The sequence below is a fragment of the Vombatus ursinus genome, unplaced genomic scaffold (assembly GCF_900497805.2).
Source record: "Vombatus ursinus unplaced genomic scaffold, bare-nosed wombat genome assembly UNPS02014798.1, whole genome shotgun sequence".
NCBI lineage: Eukaryota > Metazoa > Chordata > Mammalia > Diprotodontia > Vombatidae > Vombatus > Vombatus ursinus.
In genome coordinates, this window is record NW_020954576.1 from 53,271,756 (window position 1) to 53,293,782 (window position 22,027).

General features: G+C 44.9%; 2 protein-coding genes across 3 annotated transcripts; one reads left to right on the plus strand and one right to left on the minus strand.

Annotated features, from left to right (window-relative positions):
• The first annotated feature begins 11,495 nt into the window (after window positions 1-11,495).
• GPATCH4 (G-patch domain containing 4) lies at window positions 11,496-19,019 on the plus strand. Of its 2 annotated transcripts, none has more exons than XM_027871140.1 (8): window positions 11,496-11,653; window positions 12,787-12,931; window positions 14,337-14,410; window positions 14,510-14,602; window positions 14,741-14,836; window positions 17,697-17,782; window positions 17,972-18,022; window positions 18,255-19,019. In XM_027871140.1, the coding sequence occupies exons 2-8, from the start codon at window positions 12,853-12,855 to the stop codon at window positions 18,625-18,627; spliced, it is 852 nt and encodes a 283-aa protein (XP_027726941.1). In that variant the 5' UTR covers window positions 11,496-11,653; window positions 12,787-12,852; the 3' UTR covers window positions 18,628-19,019. The 2 variants fall into 2 exon arrangements, with proteins under 2 accessions (XP_027726941.1, XP_027726940.1); XM_027871139.1 differs by having other exon boundaries at window positions 11,496-11,634.
• Window positions 19,020-19,401: 382 nt separating this feature from the next.
• On the minus strand, window positions 19,402-21,853 carry NAXE (NAD(P)HX epimerase). The gene is made up of 6 exons (XM_027871137.1): window positions 21,660-21,853; window positions 21,207-21,315; window positions 20,921-21,031; window positions 20,704-20,817; window positions 20,030-20,177; window positions 19,402-19,654 (listed from the first exon to the last, which is right to left on the minus strand). Exons 1-6 carry the CDS (start codon window positions 21,827-21,829, stop codon window positions 19,452-19,454), a joined length of 855 nt encoding a protein of 284 aa, XP_027726938.1. The 5' UTR covers window positions 21,830-21,853; the 3' UTR covers window positions 19,402-19,451.
• Between the last annotated feature and the right edge of the window lie 174 nt (window positions 21,854-22,027).

The following is a 22,027-nucleotide window of genomic DNA, read 5'->3' on the forward strand; positions in this document are numbered from 1 at the left end:
CTTTGCTGCCTTTCACATCCCATTGCTGGCTCATATTAAACCTTCAGTCCACTAAAGCTCTTAGTTCTTTTTCAGACAAACTGATGCCTAACTATGGTTCCCCCATCTTGTACTCAAGACATTGACTTTTGAATCCAAGTATAACATTGGTCTCTATTGAATTCCATCTTATTAGATTCAACCAAATGCTGTTAAGATATTTTTGGATCTTCTCATCCTCTAGTGTTTTGACTATTCAGTTTTGTGTCATCTACAAATTTGATGAGCATGACATCTATGCCTTTATCCAAATCACTGATACAAATGTTAAATGGTTTCTATTTTTCCTTCCATGATGCTTCCTCCACTCTGGTTCCTAGATTTCCTCACACTAGTGTGCCTTCTTAATATACAATGCTATGCCCCCAGCCATCCCCCCACTCCCCCTTTTATCTATTCTGTTTGCTTTGAATAAGGTATCTCTACCCATCCAAAGCTATGGTCTAGCCACAGGTTTCATTTTTTGCCTGCCTGAATTAAGATATCTTGCTTGTTGCCTAAATTTTGAGCATTTGTGTATAGACATTTGAAGTTATGGGTTTTACTACAGATTCCTTTTTGGGAGATTTTGCCACTTGTGAACTTATCAAATCCTAGCATATCCAGTTCTCTATGTCATCTGGTTTAAAGAATACACCTAGACATTCTTTCCTTCCCTCATACTTTTTATTTTAAAGCTCTTTTTATTAGATTTGCAAAATACTAAGCCAATATATCCTAATACCCTTTGTTAGGTACACTCCATCAATAGCAAGTGGTCTCTGATCCCTGAATTATAAGTCATGGCCCAGAAATCCAAATCCTATTCTTGGCCAACTGTTCATTTCCCCAAATAATTTTCTGTTTTGTATCATTTTCCTTCAATATGCAACAAAGGGGAAAATACAACCTGCACCTTATGGTCTTTAGGTTTTGTTTTTGTTTTTCCAGGACTTTTAATCTTTGGCAATGCTTTTTAGGTTCCTTCTGGCAGTATCACTTATACCTTGTGAATCACCACAGGTGGTTAGTAGTCATCCATTTCAACAAGTCTTAAGAGATTCTCTTTTATGTCTTGAATATTTGCTCTAGGAAAACAACAGACCTCTTTATCATTATTGGTTTGACAAATAACTGTCTCTACCCTTCTGATCAGGGAGCCATGACCTATCAACTTTTTTCCCCTCTATTTCCTCTGCCATTTACCAGATGAACTCTTGCCTGGTATCTTTTGGGGTTCCACTATTTTATTCCTTGGAGTACAAGCAACTGCTTCTTCCTCAGAACCTACAGATACCTTTTTGAAATCTAGATATAAGTCATCATCAAAAAGACATATCCTTCCCTTAGAGCTTGGAGCCGGAGTAGGAAAGGTAACAATATAAACAGGAGCAGAAGAGGGACTTAAGATTATTTTTTATAAATATATCTATTAAGGGGAAGAGGATAAGAGAAAGGGAGATGATAGAAGGGAGGGCAGATCACGGGAAGGGGTATTCAGGATGCACACATGTCTTGGGGTAGAGGGAAGAGAGAAACAGGGAAAAAATTTGGAACTCAAAATCTTGTGGAAGTGAATGTTGAAAACTAAAAATAAATTAATTAATTAAAAAATAAATGCATCTATTTTTAATACCAAGAGAAAAACATAACTGTGCTCATTATGGCATGTAAGTATTAACTCTGTGGTAAGTCAAGTTGCATGTATTATAATGAAGGCTCAGAGTGATCAGTAATCCACAGGGTGCACAATTTTCAGTCCTTCCCTTTGGCTTGAAAATGCCTTGTCCCAGCTCTGCCTTCCTTTTCCTCTCAATTCCTTTTGTCCCTGGTCCTTTCCCTCCTCCCCTTGGACCAGTAGCTCTCTAGAGAGAGGACAAACAACCTCCTGTCTCCTCACACAGGACACCCTGAACCAGAACATCTGCTTGGCCCCAGGCCAATCCAACCCAAATAAACAGGCTTCCTTTAGGAGGGTGAGCATGCCAGAGGCTCTATATGCCTTGGTCTTCTCTCCATTTTAGGCTCTCAGGCAACAATACTATTTTAAATAATTGAATGGTTTCTGGTAAGTGCTTTGAGATCTTCTTAGGACAGAAGACAATAGTAAAAATAAATGGAATGTAATTGATAAGGGAAAGGAGGACTATTTCACAGAATCTTAGAGCTGAAAGAAACTTCATGATGATGATGATAACAGCTAATATTTATATAGCATATATGCTATATCTATGTTATCTTATTTGATCCTCATAACAACTCTGTGAGGTAGTAACTAATATTATCCCCATTTTACAGATTAGAAGTTAAGTGACTTGCTCAGGGTCACACAGCGTCAGTGTCTGAGGCAGGATTTGTACTCGGGTCTTCCTGACCCCAAGTCCAACACTGTATCCACTGCACCCCCAAGTCACCACAGAGACCATCTAATAGCCCAGCCTATTGCCTACTACCATGCTTCTGGAGAATACTCTTTTAAAAAATCCAAACCAATGGCAGGCATTGCTTATGCTTGCCAGAGGCAGCGCCCCAAGACATGCCACTTTCTGCCTCTTGGTCTCCCAGATGCCATGGAACATACTTCTACCTGCTTGTGCTTGCTATGAAGCAGGCTTCCTGAGACTTTAGAGAACACAGCAATATCACCTCTCTGGAGGTCACTGAGGGATGACTTTGAACTTTTAATTACCTTCCTTCCTGAGCAGACCTCTACTCACCCAATGAATCTCTATCTGCATTTATCCTCCAACATTCACCACACTTCCATGCCCTTTTATTCTCAACATCTCATTCTGAACTCCCTGCTATGGAAGGATAAACCTTCTCCACAACCTCAACTGTCCATTCCCTCACTTTCATTTACCCCAACCTTATCTCACCAATGTCCAATTCTAGATCTCCTCACATCATTCCACTGTGCCCTCTGAAATGTCTGCTCCATAATTAACAAACTTTTTTTTTCATGTTAAACCTCTTCCTCTCTCACTTTTTCTATCTTCTGGCACTCAGTAAGACCTGGCTCCCTTGTGATGACATTGCATTCCTGACCACCCCTTACAGTACCAACTGCACTTTCCCTTATACCCCCATTAACTGGTTATGATGGAAGAGTCATAATACTCCTTGATCCCCATTGCCATGTCTAAACTATCCTCCTGCCATAATCACTCAATAACCTCTTCTCTTTTGAAGTTTATAATATCTTAATTGATCACCCAATCCACAATCGGGGGGCCATTATTTACTAACACTCGGGACATTCTCCCTACTGGAGGAATGTTAGGGGGAAGTATATAGGTGGAGGACCATGAGCAAAAGTACTAGACATACCCACCATTTAGGATTAGCTGGGATCCCTAAGAAGTATTAGCCAGCCATCCTTTGGGGATCATGACCTGCCAGTGCAAATGGGACTTGGAGAGTTTTCCAGAATAGGGGCTACACATAACAAAATTTCTTGAAAGAGGTAACTACAGAGAAAATTTTGTTCAACAACCCTTTGACTATTTATATTAAGGAAGACATAAAGCAGGGAAACCTAACTCACCAAAGTGTTTGCCATTGAAGACATTGTACTGATTACATCAAGCCACAGAACATTACAATCCATGCTCATTCAAGAACTCAGGCTAATTCTACATGAAAGACCAAGTGGATGAAGAATGTTTATCGTTTGAATACGATATGAAGTAAAATGGGCACTCCGTAGAGCTGTTCTAATAATATGAATCTTGAATAGACACTAAAGATGATGAACTGGCTCAGAACTGAATAGGAAGAAGAGGGAAGGATGACTTGCCTTTGAAAAATTGTAGTCTCAAGCATTTCCTTGAATCAAAGGCCCTGATGCTATATGGCTGCAAAGCAAGTAAAACCACTGTCTCTGAAGAATAAAAGTTGGAAATCATCTAAAAAGTAGTGGAGAGATTTATGGTATGAGTAGGCTACAGCAGTAGGTTACAGGTTCTTGTTCAGCTGTTTCAGTTGCGTCTGACTCTTCGTGACCCGTCTATGGCTTTCTTGGTAAAGACATTAGAGTAGTTTGCCATTTCCTTCTCCAACTCATTTTACAGATGAGAAACTGAGGCAAACAGGGTTAAGTGACTTGCCCAGGGTCACACAGCTAGTTGTGTCTGAAGCCATATTTGAACTCAAGAAGATAAATCTTCCTGACTCCAGGCCTGGCACTTTATCCACCAGGCCACCTAGCTGACCCAGGTTACCGCATATTGTCAATAAATAATTACACAGAAGTTATAAAAACATAATCATCAAAGAAATATATGGGGGCAGCTAGGTGGCTGGCCCTGGAGTCAGGAGGTAAGTTTATATCCGGCCTCAAACACTTACTGTGTGACCCTAGGCAAGTCACCTAACCCTGATTGCCTCCAAAAAGAAAGAAAGAAAGAAAGAAAGAAACAAAAAGGAATATATGAGGAGGTGGGCTGGCTCTATAGTAAAATCTAAGTATTATCAGTGGGCAATCAGCATGGGCTCCACTGATATCAACTCAACAGTGACTTTAGGCCAACTGTTTAACTGTGCTCAGTTTCTCCAACTATCTGTCCTACTCAATGAATTCATAACAAGATAAAATAAAAAGTATCAAATTGTATAAATGTTAAACATTATTACTATTACAGAAGTATAAAAATCCTGAAGGGAGACTTAGTTGACTCAGCTCAGCAGAGAATTCACCTTGCAGCAGAGACACCATGTCCCAAAATCAGGTGAGTGACCCAACCCAGCAGGGAGCCAGCCCAACTAAGCAAAAGTGTAACTTGTCCTCCAGCTCTAACCACATCCAGCAGTGGATTTGGGGGGAATCTGAGAAATCAGAAAATGCCTCAGAGAACCATGAAGTACTGCCAGAGGGAGCTCAGGGAGGAACATTTGGTAGCAATCACTTTCAACATTGAGTCTTCTCCCCCAGGAACCAAATGGGTAGGTAGAGGGGAGAGTATGGGGAGAGTATGAGAGAGGAAGGGATATTTTTGTATCCTGGTCCTTGCTATGTCTTTTCAGCAAATGTTCTTGTGTAAAAGTTAATTGATAGCAATTGGCTAATTGATATTGGGGAGATGTTAACTCATTGAATGATATTATGGGAGTGCATCAAAATGGGAGCTCCTGAATGATTAATACTTATTAGACATCCTCAACCCTTGAGGGCTACCCCTAGAACAATGAGTAGTATCCATGCCCTAGAGACTCTGCTGTGGAATAGTTCCAGTATGGGTTGGTAAAGTGAGTCCAGAACCTATAGCATCAACACACCAATAGGTGAATACAATCCAAATTGAAGGCTATAGTGACAACATAGCCTTAAGTCATAGGGTCCCTCTTTCCTTTCTTCCCCCCTACACTCTTCTAGCCCTTTGAAGGAAAAAAAATGGGAAGGAAGTAGTCAGATTGGCAATGGCTAAGGGAGAAGGAGCCCTAAGGAACAGAGGGCTTCTCAATGCTCCCTGACATCTCATCCCCAAATATCAACTGTTCTACCTCTCAGCTCTTAGGTTTGGTCTCTAGTTTGTATCTAAATAGTTATCACTCCCTTAGCTCTCAATGGTAAGCAAAAAGTCTGGGTTGGGGGAAAGGTACTTTTCTCCTCTGTCAGCAATAGCTAGCACTTACCTTGATCAGCAGGAGTCCTACATGGTATGTGTCCATACCAGATTCCTTTCAGTCACCCCTTCCATTCTCTGTGGATGTTCCTCATTCTCCCAGGTCAGTGAGATCAAGAAATTGATGCAGGACATTGTGCTCATACTCCTCTCTAATCTTTTGAGAGCCCTTATTGTCCCCTAAGAGGTGTAATATTGCTTCAGAAATTGTGCCTTCCCTTGCAAAATTACTTGAGGTATATTTGATATCTACAAATACATGTCACAAGCATTAAAATAAACATCAATGCTTACAATAACAATTATGCTGGAACGGTTGGAAAGGAGATTCTCACAAAGTGGGAAGAAAGGAAAAATGGTTAAGAACTATCTCCTGTCCAACCCCCTGCCCCTCAGCTGCAGGGGTTAATTCCAAGTACTGTCAATAACCTGGAATAAACAATGACTGTGGATGTCCTTGGATGGTGGAGAGGGGCTGGGGAGGATGGGGAGATTCGGCTGTCACCATGGCTAGAGGGGTGTAAAGTTCTAGAAGGGATTCCTTCTGAAGACTAGTGACCAAAACTCTTGTCAAATTAGACAGGAACTAGAGTCTAAACTGGGGAAGGTATTTACTGTCCTCATCCCAATCTGGAGAATTGTCCAGCTGTCTTCATCCTGAAGAGACTGAGAGGCAGGAGCAGGATGAGGCCTCTGTGCCTGAATTTGGGCCACCTCTAACAAAGAAGAGAAGTGGGTCAGAAGCCCTGGATCTTTCCTTGCATAATCTGCATAGAGCTCAGGTTCGCATGGGTGAGCCTATCTAGCTTTTCAAAGACTTTGTGCCACACACAGGAGGCGTCTTGGAATTGGCTTTCTGGAAGGAAAAGATCAAGCTTGCAATTAACAAGAATCTAGGATCCTAGTGCTGAAAGGGCCCTGACTTTAGGAGATGTAGCAAAAAGATCAGCCTGGCAAACTCAGAATTCAACTTTCTTGGAGCTACTCACTTCATTCCTATGCCTACCACTTACACAGAGATTGATCGACATTCACCTTCAATTCATAACGGTCCGAATCTCTTCAACTACTAAAAAAGATAAATTTCTAGGATTAAGGTCAGAAGGTCTGGGTACTAGTCATCACTCTACCACTAATTAGCTCTGTAGGCAAGTTCCTTAAACTTCTTGAGCCCAGATTTCATAGGACTGTTGAAACTCTGGAGATCATCTAGTCTAATTCCCCTCATTTCACAAATGCAGAAACTGAAGCCCAAAGGTCATATGAGTAGTGAGTATCAGAGTGAGGATTTTAAAAGATTTTCTGACTCCCAAACTTGTGCTCTAGCCACTATGCCTGGCTGCCTCTTCTGTAAAATGGGGATAGTAATGTCAGCCTTGTTCTCCTGGGAGAGGCAGGATAAAATGAAATAAGGAATGACAAAGTATTTTATACATGCAAGGAATTATTTATTTTGCAAGCTCATATGAATCTGGTCTTGGCTCACAAGCCAGTAAAATCATAGAATCTGAGTCAGAAGTATTGATCTGAGGTAGCTGGTGAGCTGGTGGATAGAGCACTGGGCCTGGAGTCAGGAAGTTGTCCTCTCATTTTTCAGTCATGTCTGACTCTTTGTGACTGCATTTGGGGGGTTTTCTTGGCAAATATACTAGAGTGGTTTACCATTTCCTTCTCCAGTTCATTTTATGTATGTGGAAACAGAGGCAAACAGGGTGAAGTGACTTGCCCAGGGTCACACAGCTAGTAAGCATCTGAGGGCAAACTTGAACTCAGGAAGATGTCTTACTGATTTCAGGCCCAGCACTCTACTACTGTGCCACCTAGCTGACCCAGAGTCAGGAAGACCTGAGTTCAATAATTAATCGCTAGTATTTACATAGCCTCTATTATGTGTTAGGGATTATGCTAAGAGCATTATTAGGAGGCAGCTAAGTGGCACAGTGAATAGAGTACTGGCCCTGTATTCAGGAGGACCTGAGTTCAAATCCGGTCTCAGACACATCACACTTACTAGCTGTGTGACCTTGGGCAAGTCACTTAACCCCCATTGCCCAACCACCCCCCAAAAAAATATTAAAAAGAAAAAAGAAAAAAGAAAAAAAAACATTGGCAACAAACCACAAAAATTTTTTAAAAAAGAGCATTATAAATAGTACCTTATTTGATCCTCACAACAACCCTGGGAAGTAGGTGCTATTATTATCCCCATTTTACAGTTGAGGAAACTGAGGCAAACAGAGGCTAAGTGACTTGCCTGAAGTCATAGAGCCACAGTGTCTGAGACCATATTTGAACTCAGGTCTTCCTGACTCCAGGCCCACTACTCTATCCACTCCTCAACTGTAAAATGAGGTTAATAATAGCACCTAACTTACAAGGCTTTTGTGAGGATAAAATGAGGTAATAGTAAAAAGCACATGTAGGTGCTATATAAATACTTATTCCCTTCCTCCCTTCCTAACTCCAGTCCCTTCAACCATTCTTCACAATATATATTTTTCATTGTTTCAGTATATTATGATAACTTACAGTTGGTACAAAAATGTCCCAGTGATAATTTTCTAAAACTATTTTTATAGCTACTAAGATTACATTTTACTTAATAGTAATGATCACTAAGAGTAACTTATACTAAATCACATTCTACTTAGTAGTAACCATCACAGAATCCATTATTCTATTCTATTTATACTGGGAAGCTGGCCAACAAGAACTCAGTCCTTAAAGCATGTGAAAAATTTCTCTGCCTAGTTTCAATCCAACTTGTACAACTCTGGGCGGGGGGGGGGGGGGGGGGAGGCGTCTTCTTCAGGCCCTAGTGACTGAGGGGCAAGAGCTATGTGGCGAATTTTGAGTTTCAGAGTCAGAAGGACTAATGATAGAACTGGAATTAAGTTTCTCTCTACCCCACATTTCTGAATGGGGAAGATGAGCTGTGGGCTTCTGTCGGGGAGAGAAGTAATAGCTATGGCTGCCTTACCTCCCCACCCAGTGGCTATGTGTCCTTGAATACATGTTGCTTGTTTCAACTGTGTTTATTCTTTCCGGATCTTAGGTGAATGAGTATTGGGAGAAGGAATAGACTATATTATGACCTTGTGAGCTTCCAAAGGTCTAAATGACCATCAGAGATCCCCTCAGCAATCAGAATCAGTAGCAGAGACCACATGGGCTGCTAGGGGCAGTAGCTGTGTCCGGTGAGAAGCCCACCCTGACGGGCATCCTGCGTGACACAGCCTGGCAGTGGATTGACATGTGAGCCAAAGACCCCACCTCCTACAAAGAGCTAGCTCAGTGGGTCAAGGGAGCAATTGCATCCATCAGTAACAGCACACTCAGAAGTGAACATTGTGCAGACCTCAAAAAGACTCCCCAGATCTGGGGGTCTTGAGATCCCTTTTAGCCCCACATGTTTCCTAAAATGTGGGCCTCAGAACTTCTGAGCTTCAAGTTAGAGCCTGTTCTACCCAGAGACCAAGAGTGTGTAGAGGGAAGAGTGTATCTCTAGTTTGAGGGATGTCTTTATAACTTTTGTCCTTTCTATACCTTCTTAATAAATATCCTTTTGTAAAAGCTACTTGACATAAATTGGTTAATTGATATTGGGGGAGCAAACCAGATAGAGTCTTACAAGCAATAGTATTAGAAGCTTGGTTACTCCTAGGACCCTCAGGGAGCAGTAGTCAACTGTCTCCCAGAGACCCAGTTGCCCTTACAGGTAGGAACTTGGGAAATGATTCCAGAGGGGGTGCTACAAATTTATGAACATTCTAACCATTGTTATACTTGGAGCTTTTACCTCCCAAGACCAACATGAAACTCCCTGAAATTCAGCGATCCCTATTTGATCTCTTACTCTCAAAGGCCTCAAAGCTTTTCTTGAGTTCCTCTGTTAATGTTCTGTTGCTCTGCCAGGCCATAATCAGACAAACTTTAGTTTATTTTGGTTTATTGACTCTCTAATACCAGGTCTCACACTTTCACTAACTTCATGGGAAGAAAGAAGGAAGACAAGGGAACTAGAAAAAAAAAAGAAAAAAAGGGGGTAGCTAGGCAGTACAGTGGATAGAGCACTGGCCCTGGAATCAGGAGGACTTGAGTTCAAATGTGACCTCAGACTCTTACTAGCTGTGTGACCCTTGGCAAGTCACTGTACCCCGAAATAGAGGGTGGGGTGGGGGAGAACTAGAGAATTTTTAGCCACCGTGAAACAGAAAATCCAAGGAATGACAGAGGTGTTCCTCTCATCTCTCACAGAGGAGATACAAATAATGCTGGGGAGGTACTAGATAGTTCTACCCTTCTCGATTTACTTATGACTAGGATGGCAATATGCACTGTGAGCCAGAATCTCTTGAACTGGAGAAATACTGGTGTAAAATTCCAAATATTTTACAAATTCCTTGGGGTAAAGAGACCATCTGGTCCCCAGAACCAATCATAGATGCCTTGCACATAGTAGGTACTCAATACATTTTGCTGGTAATGATAACTATGACTAGTGGAAACCACTGCATAGGGATAGACTTGGAGGTATTAAAGCCTTCATCCCAATTCAATGTTAAGTTAGATAATCTTTTTAGCACAGTACCTGGCACATAGTAGGTGCTATATAAATGCCAAATTCCTGTAGGTAGAGGATGGAAATTTTAGAGGTGTATAAGAACTTTCTCTTCACAGACAGGAAAACTGTCACCTCAGAGCAATATTCACATAACAAACAACAATCTCTTCAAGCCTCAATTTTTTCATCTGCAAAATAGGATATATAATTGCCCTTTACAAATTTGAGTTATTATGCATCTCAACCAAAATACTCCTCCAGGGCCTCATTGTGGCATGGAGTGAACCTTGGGTTCCTAAAGACTATGCCAGTGGTATATAAGCTACTTACAGTTGGTTGGTTGGTTGTTGGCCTTCGTTATTAAGAAGACCAAAATGACATCACTATGCAAGAGTCAAGTTATAGTGCGTCTGACAGTGGCTGATCAGACCTGTACAAGCTCGGAATGTTCTGCCCCAGGTCAGGCACAAATAGTCCGTGAACATTTGGATTTCTCTAAATCTGCACATCTCGTGTTTCTTTTGAGCTACTTCAATTCTGCTTTGCTCATAGAGCATAGCCCCTTTTCTGATGAGGACTTGTCATGTTGGGAGGTCCTTATGCCAGTCACACAATCAGTTCCAAAGTTCAGCCCACCCAGAGTACATGGAATGCTGGACCTGGAGTCAGGAAGACCCGGGTTCAAGTCTTTCCTCTAACAATTACTCAAGGTGTGACTTATCACACTTAAGTCACTTAACCTCAGTTTCCTCATCTGTAAAGCAGTACTACCACCTATCTTTATAGGGTTGTGAGGCTCAAAGGAGATCATAGATGTAAAATACTTTGCAAACTTCAAAGTGTTAAATAAATATAAGTTGTTATAGTCACTAAGCTACAAAGGTCTTGACTATGGCTTGTGCACTGAAGGTGCTTGTTGTTGTTCAGTCATTGCAGTCACATTTTACTCTCTGTGACCCCATTTGGGGTTCTCTTGGCAAAGATACTAGAGTGATTTTGCCATTTCTTTCTCCAGCTCATTTTACAGATGAGGAAACTGAGGTAAAACAGCATTAAGTGACTTGGCCAGAGTCACACAGCTAGAAAGTGTCTGAGGGCAGATTTGAACATGAACACACACACACACACTCACACAGCTTCGAAACTGACCCTAAAAGAGTCCGCGTTTCTATAACAACCTGAGCGCCAGCCCGCTTCCGGGAGAAGTTCGGAACTTCCTCCCCTCGGAGGACCGGAACTCTATGGTCCCCCGGGTTCCATTCTATGGTCTTTGCCGCTTAGAAGGGCCCGAAAGCGGTACTTCCGGAAACATGGCAGCTTGCCGGTTGTGGACTCCGCGTGTTTCTGCTATGAGGACCCTGACGGGGCTGTGAGCGGCTACCATCAGTAGAGAGAAGCTGGCTGCACACCGGAAGGGAGGAAGAGGTGGTAAGAGGAGCAGATAAATGTAAGGGCTGGAGACTGCCCTTCCGGAACTGCAGCCGGAGGGATGGGAATTAGATCGCCGCAGGGCTGGGCGACCCCGGAGGGGGAGGGAAGCCAGACGGAGCGGGCTTTTGGGGACAGCTGGAGGTTAGTCAGTCAGCAGGCATTTATGCCTGGCACGATGCTGATCGCCGGGGATACAGAGAAAGGCAGGAACAGACTCTACTCCCAAGGCATCAGTCAATAAACGCTTACTAAGCTCTTCCTCTGTGCCAGGCGTTGTGATAAGTGCTGCGGACATAAAGAAAAGCAAAAACAGCTGCCACTTTCAAGGAAATAATTGATCAATAAATATTAAGCACTTATTATGTGCCAGGCACTGTACTAAGCGCTGGGAATACAAAGAAAGGCAAAAACAATTCTACTTTCAAGGAATCATTATTTATTAAGTGCCTGGCACTGTGCTAAGGGCTGGGGATACAAACAGATCCATAAGACAGTCTTTACCTTCAAGGAGCTCTCTCGGTCTAATGAGGCTGACTATTTGTAAATATCTAGGTACTTAGAAGATCTGTATTCAGGAGGTAGTGGGAAAGGGGAAGAAGGCATTCGCTAAGGACACCAGGAAAGGCCTCTTGCAGAAGGTAGCATTTGAGCTGTCTTGAAGGAAGCCAGGGAAACTAAGAGGCAGAAGAAGGGAGAGTGTAGAATATCCCAGGTATGGGGGACAGACAACTGGTGTAAAGATACAGAGACTAGAGATGGAGTGTCCTCTTTGAAAGTAGAGGCAGATCCTCTCCAGAGGAGACAGGAGATCCTTTTAAGGAGACCAAATAGGATGCAGCCCCAGGACTGTCATGTCATGTCAGGTGTGACTGAGGCAATGTTTGCTTGTTAAAGCACCTCTGAACTGACAGGTCAAAATGAAGGGAATTCCTTTGACACTGGCCCTTTTTGGAGAGTGTATGCTTAGTCTAACAATGTTCCCGTTATTTAGAACATTTCTGAAACTGTCCCCAGCCCATAAGAAATTATTTTAAAGAACTGGAACATCTCTTACTGAGTCTCGATCAATCCAGAAACCAGGCCAGTGTTCTGCTCATAGTAGAACCAGGCTGAGAGTGATAGGTTTGCATCCTTTTTTTTTTCTTTCAGAGGGATGATAGTAACCACTTTTGAACTGGTGAGACATTGAGGGCAGAGACTAACCCTTTTCTCAACATGAGCATCGCCTCAGGGACCAAGAGTCAAGGGATGAAGTTTGCTGAGGAGCAGCTGCAGAAGCATGGATGGATTCAAGGTAATAGCCCCTGACCTCCAGTCCTGCTTTCTAGTACCCCACTAGCACAACCACCTTAGTCCTTAGGCAGAATTGGAAGAGGAAGAACCATTCTGAAAGGAAATGAAGGTAGGGTGCCCAGATGGAAAAGGGACAGGGAATAGAGCCCTCAGAAATGAGACTTAATAGCTGGCATTTATACAATGCTTTTAAGTTTTGCAGAGTGCTTAACATGATATCACATTTGATCCTCACAACAACCCTGTGAGATAGGTGCCTATATTATACCCATTTTACAACTGAGGAAACTGAGACAGAGAGGTTAAGTGATTTGTCCAGGGTCACATATCTCAGTGTCAGAGACAGGATTTGAACTCAGCTCTTCCTGAATCAAGTCCAGTGCTATATGGACTGTACCACCTAGCTGCCTCAGGTATTCCCTGTGGGCAAAGCCCTGTCCTGGGCATTTAAGAGCTATTTGGAGAAAGAAGAGAAGATCCCGCCACAAGAAACTATATACTACTCATCTTACAGACTTTAAGCTTTTAGAGTTTAAAACTTCACTAAGACTTTTGGGACACCGTATATAACAGTAAGGAGAATCCTATTAAGCTAATAACAAGAGATCACATTTCTATAATACTTTCTTATCTGGAGAGTGTTTTAATCACAGCTCTGGGGTACAGTAGGTAATGTGAAGTAGTGTTATTACCCTCAAGTTATAGGTAAGGCAAAAAGAGGCCCTAAGAGGCTAAGTGACTTGTCCATGGTAACATCGGATCATAGGTGACAAAGCTAGAAATTGAATCCAGGTCTTCTGACTCTTAAGTTTAGCACTCTCAGTTATAGCGCACAGTAGATAGAGCTTTGAGTCTGGAGTCTTCCTGACTCCTAGTTCAAATCCTGCTTCAGACACTTAACTAGCAGTGTGAGCCTGGGGCAAGTCACTTAACTCCTGTTTACCTCAGTTTCCCCATCTGTAAAATGGAGATTATAAGAGCACCTACCTCCCTGGGGTAGTTGTGAGGATCAAACGAGACCATAATTGTAGAGCACAGTGCCTGGCACATAGTAAGCACTCTTTAAATGTTTGCTGTGATGAGGATGATGCCATTCTTCCCCCAGGGAGAGTTGGAGGATACAGGCCTAGTCCCTTGTGTAGTTGTAAGCTCCCCCAGGACACAGACAGATTGGGACAGATGATCCATTTGAATGGGTTCTAGATATCAGTGCAGGAAATTTGGCTGGAGTGGAGTCAGGAGCCTCTGAAGTTTTCCAGGAGACACTGTGGAACTAAATTGGGGAAGAGAGAGGGATAGAGTTGATTGGAGTCTACAGGCAGTGTTGTGGTCAGGGGTCAAGATTTTGCTGTGAAGGTTCAACGCAGACAGATGAACTGCATGAGCCTGGTCTCTACTCCCTCCAGGCAAGGGCCTGGGCAAGAAGGAAGATGGCATAGCCCAGGCAATCAAGGTGAAGCTGAAGCAGGACAATGCTGGGGTAAGGAACTCCATAGGGGTCTGGGACCCGGGGACCCAGAGGGGAAATCAGGATGGAAGGATGGCATTTGCAGGATTGTGTCTCCTTCCCCTTGGGCAGGTGGGACATGACCCTTCCAAGGAGTTCACTGACCACTGGTGGAGCCAACTCTTCAACAAGACAGCTGCCAGCTTGGTGGTGGAGACTGGGAAGGTACTGGGTGGGGCGGGATGGGGTAAGTGGAGGGGAGGGAGAGATGAGCATAGAACACACAAGCACTTGGTCTGTGTGGGGACTGTGAGAATCGGGCGTGGGGCAGCAGACTCAGTTTAACCTCCACCTCCCCAACAGGATGGAGTAAAGATGAAGACCCAGGCCAAGGATGCCAGCAAGCAGAAACAATCTGGGGACTCAAAGTCCAGCCTGTTGTACGGACACTTCATAAAGGTACTAGAGGCTAGGGATGAAGGAGACCCTCCTCTCACCTGCTAGTCCAGGTGGGGCTTCGTACTTTCTATTGTCTTCACTATCAGGAGACACTGGCCACACTTCCATTTGCAAGAGGAAGAATTAGACAGTGTATTCTACAAAACAAGTGACCACTAGCTGTCTTATAGCCCTCTAGATGAATTAGGCAGTGGGGTAGGACTAAGGCTATATCTGAACCATGGGGCCTGGACAATAAGATAAAGACATGCTATGAGGTCATATAATGAACACACAACTGTGAATGGAATAAGACCTGGGTTTGTGGGTTCTCAAGCAAATCCGTTCCCTCTCTAAGGTATTTGCTATCTCCTTTTCATCTGCAAAATAAGGAGGTTGGGTTAGCTCAGGCCTCCACAACCTGTGGCCCTCAGGCGTGCCAAAGGATGTCGGGAGGCCAGCAAAAAATGTAGAGGGGATGTTTTCCTCTACATTTTTCGTGGGCCACCTGAAATTCTTTGGTGGGCCACAGGTTGTGCAGGTATGGGCTAGCCAGTATCCAAGGTCCCTTTGAGCCGATATTCTAGGGTTCTTTGCCAACTTTCCCATTCTCCAAAAGAATCTTACTGTTTTTTTAGCAAGTATCCAGAATTCTAGTGGGGAATAAGGGGGGGCGGATGTTATAAGGAAAGACCATGGAAAGGATGTAGAAAATGAACTTTTATAATAACTCATGTTTATATGGCACTTTGCAATTTACAAAGGGTTTTATTTACAATTAGCCTGGAAGATTGGTAGTAAAAGTATTATTCTTATTTTACAGATGAGGAAAAGGCTTCAAAAAGTTAATTAATAATAAAAAATAATAGCAGTTAATATTTATATACTACTTTCTTGTGTGCCAGGAACTTTGCTAAGAGATTTACAATTATTATCTCATTTGATTCTCACAACAATCCTGTGAGGTATTATCCCCATTTTAAAGTTGGGGAAACTGAGGCAGAGAGAAGTTAAGTGACTTGCCCAGGATCACACAACTAGTAAATGACTAAGGTCACGTTTGAACTCGGTCTTCCTAACTCCAGGCCTAGTGCTGTATCCACTTTGCCACCCACCTGCCCAAGTTAAGTGACTTAACCATGATCATTCCATTTTTGGTGTTTGAAAAAAGATTCAGACTTCGGTCTTCTGACTCAAGTCCAATTCTCTATCCATGTAGTGTTGAACTCAGTAAGTCTGTTAAGTTCTCCCTCTTGTAGCTAAGATTCTTCGTGGGCAGTGTAACCAAGATGGTAACAGTAATAGAAATAGTAATAGAAGTGTTGTCATTTGATCTTGGGGAGTAGTGACCGAAGCACCTTCCCATCTGTTTTCTTTTCCTTCTACATTCTCATCATAGACTCAGAGATCTGAATTTGGGAGGTCACCCAGCCAAATGCCCTCATTTTACAGATTAGGGAAGTAGCCTGAGGTGCCAGAAGAAGTGAGGGGTAAACCTGGATCTAGATCTGGTATTCTTTCCACTGTCTCTGTGTGAGATGGGGGGAGGCCAGGTTTGTCATTGCAGCATTGTAGATGCAGCACCTGTTTAAGTTAGCAGCCTGAAATATGGATCTACCATGTGAAATGGGCATATGGTAATTGGCTAGTTAGGACTCAGGACTGTGAAGCTGGAACAAACCTAATGGAGAAGGATGAGGATGGTGATGGTGATAAAAGGGGACAGATTGGTCTTGTCTCTCCTCTGCTCAGAACCCTTCAGTGGCTCCCTGTTACTTACCTACTAAAGGTCTTTCTTCCTTAGCCTGGCATTCAAAGGTCCCCCTGATCTAGTGTGCCAGGCACTTCCAGACTTAACTCACAGCTCCTCCCCTCTAAGTATCTTGTGCTTTAGCCAAACTGAGCTATTTCCTAACTCGTGTACAAGACCATCCTTTGGTCATGTTCCTGAAACCTAAAATGTCCTTCCTTACCTTTAAAAGTGTTGAAATTCTATCTGTCCTTTAAAGCGTAGTTTAATGCCCTCCTAGAAACTAGTCCCAATTCCACCATTAGTAATCAACTTCACCCCCAACTGCAAGGGCTTTTTTGGTGGCTTGAGCCTGTGCCTGTGATTTAATTAACTGGTAAGGAAATTGGGAAGGTAAGTGGGAAAGTGGATAGAGCACTGGCCTTGGAGTCAGGAGGACCTGAGTTCCAATTTGGCTTCAGACACTTAATAGCTGTGTGACCCTGGAAAAGTTGGATTAATCCCATTTGCCTCAGTTTCTTCATCTGTGAGCTGGAGAAAGAAATGGCAAACCACTCCAGTATCTCTGCCAAGAAAACCCCAAATGGGATCACAAAGAATTGGACATGACTAATCAACTAAACAACAAAATATCAGTATTATTGTCATTTGGGGCAAGTAGGTGGCAAAGTGGATAGAGTGCTGGGCCTGAAGTCAGAAAGACTCATCTTCCCAAGTTCAAATCTGGCCTCAAACATTTGTTAGCTGTGTGTCCCTGGGCAAGTAACTTAACCCTGTTTGCCTGTTTCCTCATCTGTAAAATGAGCTGGAGAAGGAAATGGCAAACCATTTCAGTATCTTTGCCAAGAAAATTCCAGATGGGGCCACAGAGAATCAGACATGACTGAACAACAACAAAGGAAATTCCTTCTAACAATGCAGACCAGTAACTGATCTGCAACTCACTGCCTTAGATTTGCCGGTACTATTTTGTATTCTAGTTTTTTGTGTATAAGTTATATCTCCTTACCAGAACGTGAGGCCCATGGGAACAGGAACTTTGTCTAAACTTTGCATTTCCTTTAGTGCTTTGCACATAGTAGGTGCTTCATAAAAACTTGCTGACCTCGTAAATGTTCAATCTCCTGCCAGAGTGCCACTCTCACTTCAGGAGGGGAGAAAGCAGAGAAGCAGAGGGAACAAAGCAGCGAGGATGAGGCACCTCCACCAGCAAAGATGTGAGAATTCCCTTAGAACTGGAGGGTCATACAAAGGCCTTGCTCCAGTATTCCACATCCTGCATGAATGTGGGCAGATCTTCTTGAAGAGGGTTGCACTCCCCACCTGGGATAGCTTGGTGGGGAGACAGTGGGTTTCTTCTTTAGGCTGTGTCTTCCTAACCTACTTTTCCCTCTGTCAATACCCAGCCTGACAGATGAAGAGTTGATTCGAGCCTGCGAAGGACGTACTGCACACAAGTAAGGCAGTCTGCAAGCTCTGCTTTCCTTTCCCTGCCCTTCTCTAGCTTCCCCATCTCTAGGCTTACTCTCCCAGGTGAAGCTTCCACCATTGTCTCTAGCCCCTTTCACCTCTAGGCTTTAATGCTGCCCACCAAGTCTCTCTTGCCCCACACAAGCAAGACCACAGGGGGAGGGAACACTTTGTCTGATTTTTTTGGTGTTCCTCTGATTGGATATCTGCCTGCCCCAGGGGTGCCCGCCACGGGCTTACCATGAAGGCCAAGCTGGCCCGGCTGGAAGAGCAGGAGCGGGCCTTCCTGGCACAGTACAAAGGCCAGAATGCAGATGTACCTAACTCCCCAGCTGAGGAAATGCCCCAGAAGATTAAGAAGAAGAAAAAGAAAAAGAAAAGTCAGGAAGAAGCATCAGTGACAGACAGGACTGAGCACATGGAGGTCCTAGAACAGCCTGATGAGAACAGCAAGAAGAAGAAGAAAAAGAGACAACGGGAAAAGGAAACAGAAGATGAGGTAGGCATTCAAGTAGAGAAGGCAGAGGAAGAAGAAAACAGGACCCGGAAAACCAAAAAGAAGAAAAAAAGGAAGGAACTACCAGAGGTCTAGTGAGGACTGTTCCAGTAACCACCTACTTTCCCTTACTGGAGATCAGGACTCTCGAGGCTCGGGCCTCTAGGCCTTTTGCCCATTGCAGGGGGTGGGGGACGGGGGTGACAGAGGGTCCTCTTTTAGGTGCCAAGGCCACTGGAAATCAAGGTATTGTGGCCCCTCTCACCTTCCAGTTCTACACAGAGGAATCAATAAACACCTCCCAGGGCCCTGCCTTTCAGTCCTGTTGAGGCTCTTCACCCCCCACCCCAGCTCAGGGCTTCTTTCCTATGACCTGGGCTGGGAAAGAGGCACCAGAGTCATTGTTCTTTGTCCCACAGAATTCCCTTCTGTCTCCTTTCACACTTTTGTAGATATATCACCAACTAAATGAGGGCTGAAACTTTGAAGGCGTTTCATCCACTTTCCTGCCTACGGGCAAGTTTGCCCCAGTCCAGATGGATAGGAATTACTTGTACTCAAAGAGATTACACAAGGTGGTGTGGATGCCCGTTTCAACATTTAGCAATCCTTACTAGCAGAAGGCCTTTCTTCCCATCTGCCTTACTGCAGGATCAGCTTATCTTGAGCATCTTTATAGAATTTCAAGCTAGAAAGGACCGACCTTTCACAGATGATGAAACTAAGACCCAGAGGTCACATAGCTCCAGGATTCAGACTTGGGTCTTCTGATTCCAAGGGCAGTGTTCTTTGCACTATACCATGCTGTGTCCCCTCTGGCCCACAAAGATGGCTCCAGCCCACCCAGAAGATCTCAAAGCACTTTACAGATCCAGACCAAAAATAAACTCAGTCTTTATTGGGGACACACCAGTCTTTCTTCACTGCAGTTGCAAGACACAATCAGTTGCTGGGTAAGGCGGTAGGTTGAGCTGGTATTTCTCCTGTAAGGCAGATGGCACAAAGCGGCCCCCCAAGTAGTGGTGTCGCCCTTTGAACAGAGTGGCTGCCTTTTTGGGGGCTGTGAGTGAGATGAGTAAGTCAGGCTGGATGCCATCTGGGTTCCCCTTCTCCACATCCCACCCTGTGGGTGCAAGGGACACATGGTTACAGAAATCAGTCCTCTTTCATATTACCTTCCCCTATACCCCTTCTGAATTTGGTTGGAGCTCAGCCTTGGGGGAAGCAGGAACATTAGGCCCTGTCCTAGGCTCTCCAGGCACCTCTGTGCTTTGGGGTCTCTTCATATGGAGGAAGTGAAAACACTCTGTGACACCAGCCAGAGAGGATGTTGAGCGGAGAGGTAGAATTTTCAAGTTCTTGCCTCTGAGAACCTGCCAGCTCTAACATTCTAGAATTCAGGTAGCCTTCACTTCCTGCCCACCTTGGGCACTTGGGAGTATTCAGAAATCATCCACTTATACCACTCTACTACCCCTCTCCCCCACCCCCAGGGTACCTGAGGGGATGTCAATGCTGGCAATAGGCACTGTGAGCCCACTCAGCACATTCAGGATGGCTCCAAATGGCTCCCGCACAGCACCCTTAAAGCTGAAGCCAAAGATCGCATCTATCACCAGTTCATATAGTTCATCAATCAGCATCGGCTAGGAAGGAGGGAGAGGGAGAGCAGGTTGGTAACCCATTTCCCAACACTCCTGTTCTAAGCGAGGGAAAAGGTGAGAATGGCTGTAGAAAAAACAAGGAAGATTATATAGATAGAGGCAGCAGTGGGTGCAGAATCAGAAACACTGAAGTTTTGTGCTGAGGGACAGCTACTTGTTTCTAGAGGGAATTTAGGCACCAGGGACTAGGACAGAAGTCATAGGATGATAGGTGAAACAGGAAATAAAACTGGCCCTCTCAGAGGCCCAGAGAGGTTCATTTCCCAAGCTCACAGAGGTAGTAAGTAACCATATCTAGATTAAAACCCTGGCTCCCAGTTACTAGAAGATAGGGACAATGGTGCATGGTAGGGCTGCAAAGGAGTCCAGAAGAAAGCATTTAGGCTTCACTGTTTGGGGTGGGAGCAGCTAAAAGAACATTTTCATATCAAAGAAAAGGAAGAACAAAGAAGCCAGTGGCTATGTACTAGGGAAAGTTTAAGCGAATTTAGGGTCTGATGCCTCCTACCTCAGGTGGCATCTCAGGCAGAAAAGGGATGTCCATCTTCTGACACTGTGTCACTAGAGCATCAAAGAGTGGCTTGCTTGGCTTCTTGGGATAATGGATCTTTGGCTCATAGCCCTGGGAAGGAGGGAAATGTGATGTGATCCAGATGGCTGAATCATAAGAGCCCTTTCCCATCCTGTCAGCCTCCCCTCCCTTGGTGGCACCTCCCCATACTCACAAAGAGTTTGAGGTGCCTGGCACAGACAAGGCCATCACCCCCATTGTTTCCAGGACCACAGATAACCAGGACTGCTGGGGGGCTGCTGCCAAAAGAACTGAGTGGGTATGCCTGCAGGGAGGAGATGCATGGGGATTAAAAGAATCTTCTTGCAGAAGGCCCTGGTTCCCATATAACAGATTTCATGTGGTTCATTTCCCATCCCCTCCTACTGGCTTTCATCATTCTGCCCTCGCTCTTTAGGGGCTGGGCAGTGCTAGGTCCTCCCCCAGCCCCTGACACTGACCTTGGCAATGGCAGTGGCACAGCTGAGCCCAGCCAGCTCCATGAGTTGATCCACGCTAAACTTGTACTCGTTGAATAGCTCCTCATCCACAGCCTGGGCCTCCTCCTGGCTGGGAGAAAACCCAGCCCCTCCAGACTCAGTTCCCGACCCTCGCCCTCCCACGCCCGGGCGGGCGGCCCCCTGGTCCACATCGGTGCACCCCCTGGTCCAGGTCAATGCACTCCCTGGCCCAGGTCAATGCACTCCCTGGCCCTCCCAGGTTCGCGCAGACGCCCCCTGATCCAGGTCAGTAAATCCCTTGTACGCCTGCAACCCCTAGTCCTGCCCCACCTCCCCGACCCAGGTGGGCGCCCGAGTCACTGCCTCCCCAGGTTTGGGGGCACCCCCCGGTCCAGGTCAGTGCACGCTCCCTGCGCAGAACGCGGAAGTCGGACGCCCCCGGCCTCGTCTCACCTCAAGTACTTAAGGGTTTTGCCCGCCATGGTGGAGTCCCCTGGGTGCATCTGCCTTGCCCCCCACCAGGCAGGCCCCGGGCAGTGGGGCCCACCTCGAGCCAAGACGCGCGGGAGGCGCGAGCCGGCGACCAGCAGCCCCAGTCCCAGCAGCGCCCGCAGCCCGGACATTCAGGTCCCCGCGAGCGGCCTCCTTCCCTCTCTCCCTCCCCCCTGAATGCCAGCCTCGGAGCATGCGCTAGCACTGCCTCCTGCTTCAGCCCCGAGGGACGAGAATCCTAGCGCGCGTGCGCCGCTTCCGAGCCAGGCTGGTACACGAATTGAGCTTGCCTACCGTGGCAGCGGTGGCTGCGTGCAATAACGGCGCCC

What these genes read in the sequence shown, in the direction of transcription:
- GPATCH4 (XM_027871140.1), top strand. Translation starts at nt 12,853, where the DNA reads ATGAGCATCGCCTCAGGGACCAAGAGTCAAGGGATGAAGTTTGCTGAG. An exon ending in TGTACGGACACTTCATAAAG is followed by an intron (nt 14,837 to 17,696) that starts GTACTAGAGGCT and finishes ATCTCCTGCCAG; the next exon opens with AGTGCCACTCTCACTTCAGG. An exon ending in GCACCTCCACCAGCAAAGAT is followed by an intron (nt 17,783 to 17,971) that starts GTGAGAATTCCC and finishes GTCAATACCCAG; the next exon opens with CCTGACAGATGAAGAGTTGA.
- NAXE (XM_027871137.1), bottom strand. Translation starts at nt 21,829, where the DNA reads ATGTCCGGGCTGCGGGCGCTGCTGGGACTGGGGCTGCTGGTCGCCGGC. An exon ending in AAAACCCTTAAGTACTTGAG is followed by an intron (nt 21,316 to 21,659) that starts GTGAGACGAGGC and finishes GTTTTCTCCCAG; the next exon opens with CCAGGAGGAGGCCCAGGCTG. An exon ending in GTGCCACTGCCATTGCCAAG is followed by an intron (nt 21,032 to 21,206) that starts GTCAGTGTCAGG and finishes TCCTCCCTGCAG; the next exon opens with GCATACCCACTCAGTTCTTT.